We start from the raw sequence: 12,508 nt of genomic DNA on the forward strand, positions 1-12,508 counted from the left end.
TCTGTAGAATATCTTCTTTATTCTATCTAAAACTATAATATACAACTATATACAGAGCTAAATGAGGTCTAAGCATAAATGAATGCTGAACTGCACTGAGTGTCTGCAGCTTCTCTTAGCAGCAACCTTATCTATACACACGATCTGTCTCTAACACTCAGTCTGTCTCTCTCCCACACACTGACTGACTGACTGACTGACTGACTGACTGACTCTTTGATGTGGTGCTGGAGCAGAATAAGTAGAGAGCAGAACACCGCCCCCTCCTCTTTGGAGAATCAGCAGACTCATCAGGAGATTCTTGGATATGGGAGGGGTGAAACTAAGGGTTAGCCTTAGTCATCATTTCCAATAGCAACAAAATTAGTTCTTAGCTTTAACACACACACCCAATGACTTCTGGAATATCACATCCCACATTTAAAGGAATCCTGGGAGGCGATTTTTGCTCATCTTGTCACATCTCAGAAAAATACCAATCATTTGGCTTCATCATCTTAGCTCTTCTTCTGAATCCACCCAATGTCTGCCTTTTCCAGGGGTAACCAACATCCAGATGTTGTACTACAAACAATTCCAACCAGCATGGCTAATGTTTGGGGACAATTGGAGTTGCAGTTCCAACACTTGTAGGGTATCATGTTGACTAGACCAAAAGGCCATATGTCACATTCAGGAGGGAATAATAATAATTTATTATTTATACCCTGCCCATCCGGCTGGGTTGCCCCCGCCACTCTGGGCAGCTCCCAGCAAAATATTAAAAACAGAATAAAACATCAACCATTAAAAACTTCCCTGTACAGGGTTGCCTTCAGATGTCTCCTAAAAGTCAGATAGTTGTTTGTTTCCTTGACATCTGATGGGAGGGCGATTCACAGGGCAGGTGCCACTGCTGAGAAGGCCCTCTGCCTGGTTCCCTGTAACATCACTTCCCGCAAAAGGCCCTTGGCGCTGGACCTCAGGAAATAAGTCTGAAAAAGCATCGCAAGAGATCAAAAAAGAGAAGCTTCATCTTGTAAGTAGCTCAGGGTCAGACCTTCTAGACAGCTTGTGTGGAGTCACTGTGGGGTTGGGAGGGAACCAGGAGTTCTAAGCCTTTGTAAAAAGCCCCTAAGCATTACTACCATTGGCAGATCTCAATGGTGACACTAATGCATGCTTGCACCTAGAACAAAATTGCCCTGAAAGACCTCCAGGGAGTTGGGATTGTCTTCTCCAAACCAGGAAGAACTAACTGCAGTCTTTGGCAAGCTCACGCCCAAATCTATAATAATGTTCGAATCTTCCTCCCACTCCATAAAACAAGTTTTTCTTTATGCATTGAGTGCTGTTGCATGCAATTGTCCTTTCCCTTCTGGAGAAGCACTCCTCAACTCACCTTAGGTAAAGGTAACGGGACCCCTGACCATTAGGTCCAGTCGTGGCTGACTCTGAGGTTGCAGCGCTCATCTCACTTTACTGGCCGAGGGAACCGGCATACAGCTTCCAGGTCATGTGGCCAGCATGACTAAGCCGCTTCTAGCAAACCAGAGCAGCGCACGGAAACACCGTTTACCTTCCCGCCAGAAGGTACCCATTTATCTACTTGCACTTTGATGTGCTTTCAAACTGCTAGGTTGGCAGGAGCAGGGACCGAGCAACGGGAGTTCACCCCGTCGCGGGAATTCGAACTGCCAACCTTCTGATTGGCAACTCCTAGGCTCTTTACTTTAACCCACAGTGCCACTCACCTTAGAGCACAGGAAATAGCGGTTTTGGTGTGCGCTTTGAATTTGCTTCCCACACTTTCATGCATCTAATTTGACAGAAGAGAGTATTTTAATAATTGGATTCCTGGCAGCGATCTATTCACCTCAGATCTGACCACCATCTCCACCTCTAAATATTAATGCATTACTTGAAAGCAAATTCCAAAGAGCTACATTTGAGCTGCAAGTAAGTCCTATTCAGGCCTTCCTTTTAGCGTTCTGCAGACATGTGTCTCCAGGGACCAGCATGCTAGGTCTGTCCCCTCTCGTGGTCCTCATTGCTCCCCAACTCAAGGGAGGGCGCTCTTGTGAAAAAGGAAGTCTTCTGCAGTTGTGAATGCTCCTTGCACATTTTACAACCCCCGTTTCACACAGTGGCCCTCCAAGGGTTGCAGGGTGAGAGCCTAGAGCTAGCATGTTCATCCCTGCTCCAAATAAGGTTACAAAGATGAAGAAATGTAAGAACTCTTTACATAACTTTGAGTAGGACATAAACAGCACTCTTCCTAAAAGAAATCGTCTGCTTTCAGTGCAAAGGTAGGTTTTTGGGAGAAAGCATATGACCTATATACATTTCTTTGATGTTATGAAAGACACAGCTTTTTGGGTAAATATTGTCTATGCTTTAGATGCACTAACTCCAAAGAGTTGAAACAAATATTTTTTCCCCCATTTCACTGAGACATGCTTCCACTGTAATGTTTTTCAATATGAAATTTATTGAGGATTTCTTTATTATTCTTTTACTGTCGCTGTCAAAAGGAGAGCGGCAAATGCATTTTGAACTGTGCTGTGTAATCATCTGCCAAATTATGTAGACAGTATATGGTGGAGAGCTCCCAGCTTCAATACTTTGCAAAAGGAAACATTTTAATGATTCAAAGGACCCTTGTTTGTTTGAAGAAGAAGAAGAAGAAGAAGAAGAGGAGGAGGAGGAGGAGGAGTTTGGATTTGATATCCCGCCTTTCACTCCCTTTAAGGAGTCTCAAAGCGGCTAACATTCTCCTTTCCCTTCCTCCCCGACAACAAACACTCTGTGAGGTGAGTGGGGCTGAGAGATCTCAGAGAAGTGTGACTGGCCCAAGGTCACCCAGCAGCTGCATGTGGAGGAGCGGGGAAGCGAACCCAGTTCACCAGATTACGAGTCTACCCCTTAACCACTACACCACACTGGCTCTCTCTCTTTGGAGAAACTATCCCTCCATCCAGGGCTTTTGATGGCAGCACTCCACTCAACTTGAAGCAATGTTTGCATCCAAGAGGTTTTACGCCAGTGCAAGGAGGACAAGTCGGGGGGGGGGTGTGCTCATGAATTGTCTTGTGTTCCACCTTTACTCACCTTCATACAGTGAAGTCCAGGAATGACTGGACTTTCTAGGTCACTTTGGAAGAGAAGGCTTATACCTTCTCACTAAGAGCTCCTCAAGACTGATAAGATTCTAAGAGTCTTGCTGCCATTTGGCTCCTCATCTCCCTAAGCTGCCAGCTGTTAGGAGCTATTCCACCTTGCTACAGCACAACCCACTCCATTAATTTGGCCAATAAACCAGTTGCCATTTGCACCCCCACCTCCCAGAGCTGTCACCATTTACCCCCGTCATCATAATGACAATTAAGTAAGATTCTTGCTTGCTTTCCACTTCCTTCCCCATTTTTGTGTGTGTTTATTTTTAACCTTTTGTGTTGCCTCTGCTTAAACTGTAATCCCACAGAGAAGGGCTTTATTATTCTGGAGTGTTTGTATAGTGCCTAGGAAACTTTGGGTATTTTATAAATGAATAATACCAACAAAAAATACCAATAATAACAGCAAAACGTAGCTTGGCATTTATATGAGAAAGTCCCAAGAAGCCTTGGGCTTTGTCCCAAACCAGGGTTTGGTTCTGGTTTGTGATCCTAGTTCACAGGCAAGGGCAAAGCGTAACTTGCCTCTTTGAACAGCAAGCGATGGTTTGCTACAAAGAAAGCTCCGGAGGGAATATCAGCCCACAAAGGGAGGGAAGGCGAGTCTGGGGTCAATATAATTCTAAATTATGGTTTGGCACTATAACTGAGCAACAAACCCATTCTTCTTTCCATATGATAAATGCGGACGCCCCCATTTCCTGGGGCAGGAAGCTGTTACGAATTGTGATTTCCTTCTGCTTGCAGATATGGAGCATTTCCTTAAATATTTATGGAAAGATGCCCTTAACCTAAACATTATAAATACACATTACTGTTTGTTTGAGTATAAACTTTAAAAGGAATAAAAGTGAAAAAAAGGAATGAATTGGGGCAGGGACAAGTGGGGAGAGACCAGAGGTTTACATTGCTACACAGTTTTCAGGCCATTAACAGATCATCTTTTTTAAAAATAATGCATACATGGACAGTAAAGCTAAACATTAGCAAAACACAGTGTTGCGTTAGTTCCACCAAAGCCAAAAGAATTACTGAGAGCAATACGCCGCTTTTCACTTCTCCATTCTTGGGGTACTAGTGGAACATAATTGAGGTCAAACGGTGCTTCCGTCTGATCTAGATTTAGTGTAGGTGGTAAAATTCCATGGTAACAACTCAAAGCAGTGAAAGCTGCCTCAATAGCTCCTGCAGCACCCAAAAGATGGCCCGTTGCTCCCTTTGTTGAGGAAACTGCAAGAGAATATGCATGTTCTTTGAAGAGTCCTTTAATAGCCTGATTCTCTGCGGCGTCTCCTAGTGGAGTGGAGGTGGCGTGAGCGTTGATGTATGTTACATCTTCAGGGCAAATTCCAGCATCTTTCATTGCTGCTGACATGCATCTAGGCGAGGAGAATGAAAAAGAAAGAGATTTTTGTTACTTAAGTTCATACTTAAGTTCATAGCCTGATGGAATACTAAGCCATGGTTTAGCAGCACACATAAGGGTCTCCACAAACCTAACCAAGCATCGAGTTCAAACATTCTTTTGCCTTCTCTCTTATTCCAGTGTGACTGGAAGTAGCATTTCTGTCAAGTTTAGCTTTGCTTTCAAAAAACCTTACCTATGAACCAGGGATCCCAGTTTACAGCAAACTAGTCTGTTTCTAAATAAGCCACTGTCTAACTACTACTACTATTATTATTATTATTATTATTATTATTATTATTATTATTATTATTATTATTAAATTAATTTATACCTCACCCATCTGGCTGGGTTGCCCCAGCCACTCTGGGCGGCTTCCAACACACACAAACATAATAACAAAACATCAAACATTAATAATAACAATCAGATCCTATTTAAAAAGTCACAATACCTTTAAAATAAACAACTTATACCAAATAAAGCAGTGTTCAATAATACATTAGAATCCAAAAGTACACACTAAAATTAAACATCAGCAACTAAACAGTTTACACTTATAAATTACAATAAAGAATTACTCATTCATAATCGATAAAAATAGCAGCAAATCACAATACAGTGGTACCTCGGGTTACGTACTTAATTCGTTCTGGAGGTCTGTTCTTAACTTGAAACTGTTCTTAACCTGAAGCACCACTTTAGCTAATGGGGCCTCCTGCCGCCGCTGCGCCACTGGAGCATGATTTCTGTTCTCATCCTGAAGCAAAGTTCTTAACCCGAGGTACTATTTCTGGGTTAGCGGAGTCTGTAACCTGAAGCGTATGTAACCTGAAGCATATATAACCCAAGGTACCACTGTACATAAAACACCACAAATCATACAAAATGATGCAAAAGGATTAAATTAAGAAACAAGGACACACAACCTAAAATTATTTTTTAAAAAACAACAAAAGCCTATCCCTGAACTCCTCTCCTCCCAGCTGCTTCGGCTGTTCTCAAAGTCATGGTCTGGGAAAGGCTCCCAGGGCTGGAGGTTGGGGCAAGGAAGGTGGCTCGCAGATTTAATCAGTTCCCACACAATACTCGGCCAAGATTCTTTGAAAGTAAACTAAACTTGGCGCAAGCCCTCTACCCAACTGTGTAGGAGGAGGAGTGCATGACCTCATCCCTCTGCTCAGATTCATGGAGGGTCATCCATGTGCCGCCAAACCACGGTTTAGTGTTGCATGTGAATGCAGCCACTGTGCACGAAAGTGATTAAACCCTAAACCTACAATACTAGCACCATGTATTCATCCGTCATGCAACTTCACAAGATCACTATTTTGTATTCAACATGCAGCCTCAGCAGATGAAAATGAGTAAGAATCAATTCCATAGGATACATCCTTAAGGCAGGGATAAATGCATTTGTCTTGCATGTTAGGTCATGTTAATTGAAATATTCCATAGAATCTATGGCCAAGCTAATGCCGAAGTGGAAAATTCAGTCCTAATGAGCCGAAGGCATTAATTATCTTGAATGTTCTGCTGTGTTACTTGCCATCTTTAAAAGGAAATAATATTTCCACAAACACTAGTAGCAGCCATGTCTCTTTGAAACTGAACAAGCATATCTAATTAATGTAGGTAAACATTGTCCTATGTCATTTGCCATTCAAAATGGGTAAGGGGGATTAATTTTACTTCTGCAATATTATTAATCATTTCTAGAAGACTACTGAACAGATACAAAGTGCTTCACAATTCTTTTCTAACTTAATTCTCACAATTGCCTTCTAGGCAGAATTGAATGAGAGATCATGGTTTGGCCAGGGGTGCCAACAAGATTTTCTGGGTCTGGTATATTATATATGGATTGAGGCCCTTGCTGCACTCAAAAGAGAAGGCAGAAATTTGCATAAAATTTGCATACACTTTATGCCACATACAATTTTGTACACTCTTTTGCAGGTGGGGCGGAGGAGTGCCCAAAAATAAATTGAGGGTCCCCAACAAGTAATAATATCTATGACAGACAAAATATAACTGGTGGTTCCCTCGCTGCGAGAAGTGATGTTACAGGGAACCAGGCAGAGGGCCTTCTCGGTAGTGGTGCCCGCCCTGTGGAACGCCCCCCCACCAGGTGTCAAGGAAATAAACAACTATCTGACTTTTAGAAGACATCTGGTGGCAGAGTGCTGCATGCTCTAGTTATCTCCCGCTTGGACTACTGCAATGCGCTCTACATGGGGCTACCTTTGAAGGTGACCCGGAAACTACAACTAATCCAGAATGTGGCAGCTAGATTGGTGACTGGGAGTGGCCGCCCTCCCAGACCATATAACACCGGTCCTAAAAGACCTACATTGGCTCCCAGTACGTTTCCAAGCACAATTCAAAGTGTTGGTGCAGACCTTTAAAGCCCAAATGGCCTCAGCCCTGTATACCTGAAAGAGCGTCTCCACCCTCATCATTCAGTCAAGACAATGAGGTCCAGCTTTGAGGGCCTTCACTGAGAGAATTGAGGTTACAAGGAACCAGGTAGAGGGCCTGCTCGGTAGTGGCACCCGCCCTGTGAAACACCCTCCCATCAGATGTCAAATAAATAAGCAACTATCTGACTTCTAGAAGACATGGGAAGCTTTGAATCTTTGATCTTTTATTGTATTTTTAATATTCTGTTGGGAGCCGCCCAGAGTGGCTGGGGAAACCCAGCCAGATGGGCGGGGTATAAATAATGAATTCTTGTTGTTGTTGTTGTTTACATGTCAGAGTACACTGCAGAGCCATGGCTGAGTGCTAGAGCGCAAGCTTTGTGTACAAACGGTCCCATGTTCAATTTCCAACATTTCAGTGTAGGGCTAGGAAAGACTGCTGCCTGAAACCCTGGACAGCAGTCAATACCAGTGAATATGGAGCTATCTAAGGCAGTCTGACTCAGTATATGTCAGATCCAGACTGGGCTGGGAAGTTCAAAAATAAGTATTAAACATTAGGGAATGTCTAATGTATGGATTGATTCCCAATATAGAAAACAACTTTACAATTATTTAAATGTGGTTTTTACCTGAGGGCACCATCCCCATTTGGATTAGGGGCTGTTATGTGGCAAGCGTCACCTGAGAGTCCGTAGCCCAAAATTTCTGCGTACAGTTTAGCTCCTCTCTGTGCTGCGTGCTCATATTCTTCCAAAACCAAAATGGCGGCACCTTCTCCCATAACAAATCCTTCCCTAAGCGGGTGGAATGGCCGGCAAGCCAGCTGGGGGCTTGAGTTAAAGCTAATGGCCAGAGCCCGAGCTCTGGCAAACCCGGCTAGAGACAAGGGGCTAATGCAAGCCTCTGTCCCCCCAGCCAGCATCACATCAGCATCACCGTAGGCTACAAATCGAAAGGCGTCTCCGACAGCATGTGTTCCTGTGGTACAGGCCGTGGATACGGCATGGTTGGGTCCCTTCAGCTGGTATCTGATGCTAATATGACCTGCCGCCATATTGACCAAGATCTTTGGAACAAAGAACGGGCTGACTTTGTTGTAACCCTTTGTTGTGAACATGGAGGCCGTGTCAGAAATGTCTTCCAGCGGAACCATTCCCATCCCTATTGCCACACCAGCATTCAAATGGTCCAGTTCAGATTGCGGATGCCACCCAGAGTCTTTTATTGCTAAGTCGGCAGCAGCTATGGCCATGATGGTGGCAGATGACATGGCCTTGCTCTCTGATTTCGACACAAAGCTTTCTCTGTGGAATTGGCCCTCGCTAACCCCCTTCGGCACACAGGCGGCTATTTTACATGGGACGGCCGAATATTCCTCCCCTTCAAGAGCAACGACCCCACAATTTCCCTGGAGAAGGTTGTTCCACACAAGTTGCGTTCCGACGCCCAGGGGCGACACCAACCCAATGCCTGTGACAACCACTCTCCTTCGGCTGTGATGAGTTGCGCTCGTGCTCAAATGCTTTCTCACGATTCTCAAATGCCGATGTACTTGGGAACCTTGAAGATTGAGGCATGCAGTTTTTAAGACATCTCTTGAGAAGTGGAGAAGCATGGCGGCAGTTTTCAGAAATGAATTCCTGTAGGACAAAAAGGCAACTCTATTATTCTTAACTGTCATGGAATCAGTTGTGGAGAAAAACTGTGGGTGCACTACATTTAAAAGAAACAAAGATGTTCTTTCTAATCCATGCCTGTTTTTCATTTAAATAATTTTTTGGTTGCAATTTGATACCAGCAGTGCTATTTTTCTAGAAAAAGAGGTGCCAGAACTCACCATGAAGGCCTCCCTTGTTCTCTTATAATAGTGATGGCACCCAATGGAGTGGTGCTGGAACTGAGTTCTGGTGAGTTCTGGCTAAAAAAAGCCTTGGATACCAGGGATATGGGACTTTTTAAGGCCTGGTGACCATACAGTGGTACCTCAGGTTAAGTACTTAATTCGTTCCGGAGGTCCGTTCTTAACATGAAACTGTTCTTAACCTGAAGCACCACTTTAGCTAATGGGGCCTCCTGCTGCTGCCACGCCACCGGAGCACAATTTCTATTCTCATCCTGAAGCAAAGTTCTTAACCTGAAGCACTATTTCTGGGTTAGCGGAGTCTGTAACCTGAAGCGAATGTAACCTGAGGTACCACTGTACTTCCAAATTATTCTAACACAGAACAATGCTGAAATTGTCCTTTGGGCTACATGCCGAAATAATGAATGGGTCAATACACAACAATTAAAATGTACATGGCAGCTTCCAAGTCAGTATTTTTTAGAAAGGCCCATCTGCTCTTATGCTACCTGCTCAAGAAACTCTCTGAAATTGGACTCAAGATCTACCCACACTGGAAGAATGGCAGATGCAACTGATGGACTATATGCAACTGGCGGAGATGACTGGCAGAATCCGAGACCTGGGAGAAGAAAGGATCGAAGAAGATTGGAAGAAATTCAAGATTTATCTACAGAAACATTGTGATTTAGTGGAATGTTAAGAAGGATGCTTGGTTATAAATAATTGGCCATCACTAAAATAGATCAGAATTTGATGATAAGAGAGATTAAGAGAAACAAAATTTGTAGGAGAATTATTTTATTGTATTTAAATAAGTGGTTATAAATTTGGAAATAAGATGATAATTTGCTTGACAAAAATTTATTAATGATGTAAGTGGGAACGGGAGACGTGAGGAAGTCTAACGATGTTATGAAATTTTGCAAAAACAAAGCAACACTGTTTATTATTATTGTATTTCTTTTCTAAAAACTCCAATAAATATTTATTATAAAAAAAAAAAGAAACTCTCTGAAATTGGAACTCGACCTTGCTCAGCTCTCTTGTGAAGATGGGAATCAATTAAGAGGAAAGCAATTTCAGTTGGAACCCTGCAAAGGCTGTATATTTCAGTCCCAATATACAGCCTTTGCAGGGTTTGAACTGAAATTGCTTACAATAACTTATTAGGTCACAGTTTGCTAGGAGACATCACTATGATATAGATGGCAGATGAGACAAATAATCAAAATAATTGGTACAATAATTAGCTATATCATAAGCAACTCAATTTGCACTGCAGAGTATTCTAACGCTTGGACAAATTAGTTCATATATTTGTTTCCCTTCCTGTCTTTTCTCTGAAACGGACCCAGTGTGGTGTAGTGGTCAGACTAGGACCTGGGAGACGAGGGTTCAGATCTCTGCTCAGTCATGAAACTCACTGGATTACCTTGGGCACACACAAATGACAAAACCTGACACGTCTGACCCCCCAAAATGGGTCACATTTTAGGGAGCAGGGCTAAAATACTAAACATGTTATTTTGCAAAAACATAACCATGAGATCACAGCATAAACCAGGTCAATGAATCCTTCAACAAATCAACCTAGGAAATGCAGAACCTGGGAAATCCCTATTGTTATAGGGAGCCTGATTTCTTTCTAACCCAAAAGGAGTGCCTAACAGTTTGGCCACTCGCATTTCTGGTGAAAATAACAACCAGAAAGAAGCTGGTTCTTGAGCTTTAATAAGGTCTAGACTAGAGTTTCGAAAGTGATGGCAGTGGCGTCATTCTCGCTACTGCGCGTGCTCGACAACCCTAAAATAAATAAATAAATAAACCAACGCGCGGGGCGGAGCGAAAACGTCGCTGCGTTCACAGAAGTTTCTGAAAGGGGAGGGAGGATTCCGCCCGCTCGCCTCACTTTCTGGAGTCGCCGCCGCCGCTTGAGGCAGCTTTATCCCGAATTGAGTGCGGGCGGGCGCACAGCAAAGTCCAACTTCCTTGCTCGCTGGCAAAGACACCCGGGGTGGTCAAGTGCCGCTGTAGGAGGATGGCGGCCGCCCTGGGACCCTCCGCAGCGCCGCGCTCGTCCCTGAATCCCACAGAGACGTTTTTAGAGGCCTCCCGTTTGCTGCTTACGGATAAATAGCATCAGGTGAGGGGTGCGGACGGGCCCGGCAAACAGCAGTGCCGAGGGTGGTGAGACGGCTTGCGCCTGTGTCGTCTCCTCGCGGAGGCCGCCGGGACACGACGGCGCGTCTTGGTAAATAAAAGCTTTTGGACCATGGATGGCAGAGCTGCGTGTAGTGCCGCGGGCGGGCGAGGCAGTGATTGCCTTGACGTTGCCCTGCTTACCCAGAGTATCGGTTTGCCCATGTTGCGTTGGGTCAGCTGCAACCAGATCTCTCCCTCCTGTGGGGCCAGTTGCTTAAAAATAGCAGTCGTGAAGCCCCCTGTCTTGCATTTGCTTCTGCTGTGTGGCTTTACCATTGTGCCCATTCGTTGCACCAGGGTGTATATATAATATAATACGAAGCTGCATCTCAGTGCTCCTATTGAACTGTGAGACACATGCTTCTGGCCTACTGGGATAGGAAGCCTTCCCATCTGCATTCCTGGTAGATCTTAATTTTGAAGAACCTGTTTGTGGTGGCAGGGACCACATGCAGATTAGAGAGCCTGGGAGTGATAATTACGAGAACCTCTGTGGATATACAGAGTGCATTTCCTTCTCCACTGAATTTGTTATGGTGCTTTCAGGCCAGAGAGTTAAGATCTCCAGGTACAGGTGTCAGAATGACTGCAACAGAAAGGCCATTTTAGGAATAAAGTTTTAGAAACAAGGAAAAAATAAAATAAATCAAAATACTGGGGTGTGTTAAAGAAGCCCGAGGAAACAATCTGGAACACTACCAAGATATCCCAAACCAGAACGATTATATGAGGTATAGAATGGAGTGGTGTGGAAATCCTCCAGAAATCTTAAGAATCCACCTTTTGAAGTAATGGAGCCGGTTATTATTTATGACTGGGGGAAGGGAGGGGAAGAGGGGAAAACCACTGCTTTTGAAAAATGCTAAATACTGTAACTAAATTCACACCAAGAGAAATTCAGCTTTGAAGAGTGCTTGTTTTACAATAGACAGCTGTTTGAAAACACTGCCCAGAAATTTAATGGAGTAGCTGCATATCAAACTGCATAATTGAAATGCCCTCACAGAACCAAAGGGGAATCATGTTGATCTACACACTGAATCTACCTTCTAAGTACCGTAGTTAAAATGACTTTTCAAAGATCCCAGGATATCTGGTTCTGAGGTATTCTAAAGAATCAGACCGGCACACTCTACAGAATAAAATGAAATTGGAACTTAATGCAAGAAATGTCACTTCTTTTTTAAGATTGTGGCTTACTGCGCCACTCCTATTTAGTTCCTGTTTATTAGGATTCCTTCTGTAAACTTTTGCCTAAGCAATCACTGGAATAGGAAGTGTTTTTAGACTTCCGGGGTTGCTACATCAGACTAATTCTAGTTCAATCTGATGTGCAGATCTGATTATTTTGGATGCCTTATAACATGGTGTTTCAGGTTGTTTTAATAGTAAAAATGGGTTCTGGTTAGGAAGGGTTAATAAAATCTTAATTTTACAAGGGTATTGGGTCTCATTACTAAATAAGGTTCTTAAG

At 43.5% G+C, this 12,508-nt stretch overlaps 1 protein-coding gene across 1 annotated transcript; it reads right to left on the reverse strand.

Moving 5' to 3' along the window:
- Nucleotides 1–3,972: 3,972 nt before the first annotated feature.
- OXSM (3-oxoacyl-ACP synthase, mitochondrial) lies at nucleotides 3,973–10,610 on the reverse strand. Its single transcript, XM_081883348.1, has 3 exons — nucleotides 10,423–10,610; nucleotides 7,616–8,626; nucleotides 3,973–4,534 (listed from the first exon to the last, which is right to left on the reverse strand). The coding sequence occupies exons 1-3, from the start codon at nucleotides 10,515–10,517 to the stop codon at nucleotides 4,132–4,134; spliced, it is 1,509 nt and encodes a 502-aa protein (XP_081739474.1). The 5' UTR covers nucleotides 10,518–10,610; the 3' UTR covers nucleotides 3,973–4,131.
- Between the last annotated feature and the right edge of the window lie 1,898 nt (nucleotides 10,611–12,508).

The sequence above is a fragment of the Podarcis melisellensis genome, assembly GCF_964234715.1.
Source record: "Podarcis melisellensis genome assembly, chromosome: 12".
NCBI lineage: Eukaryota > Metazoa > Chordata > Lepidosauria > Squamata > Lacertidae > Podarcis > Podarcis melisellensis.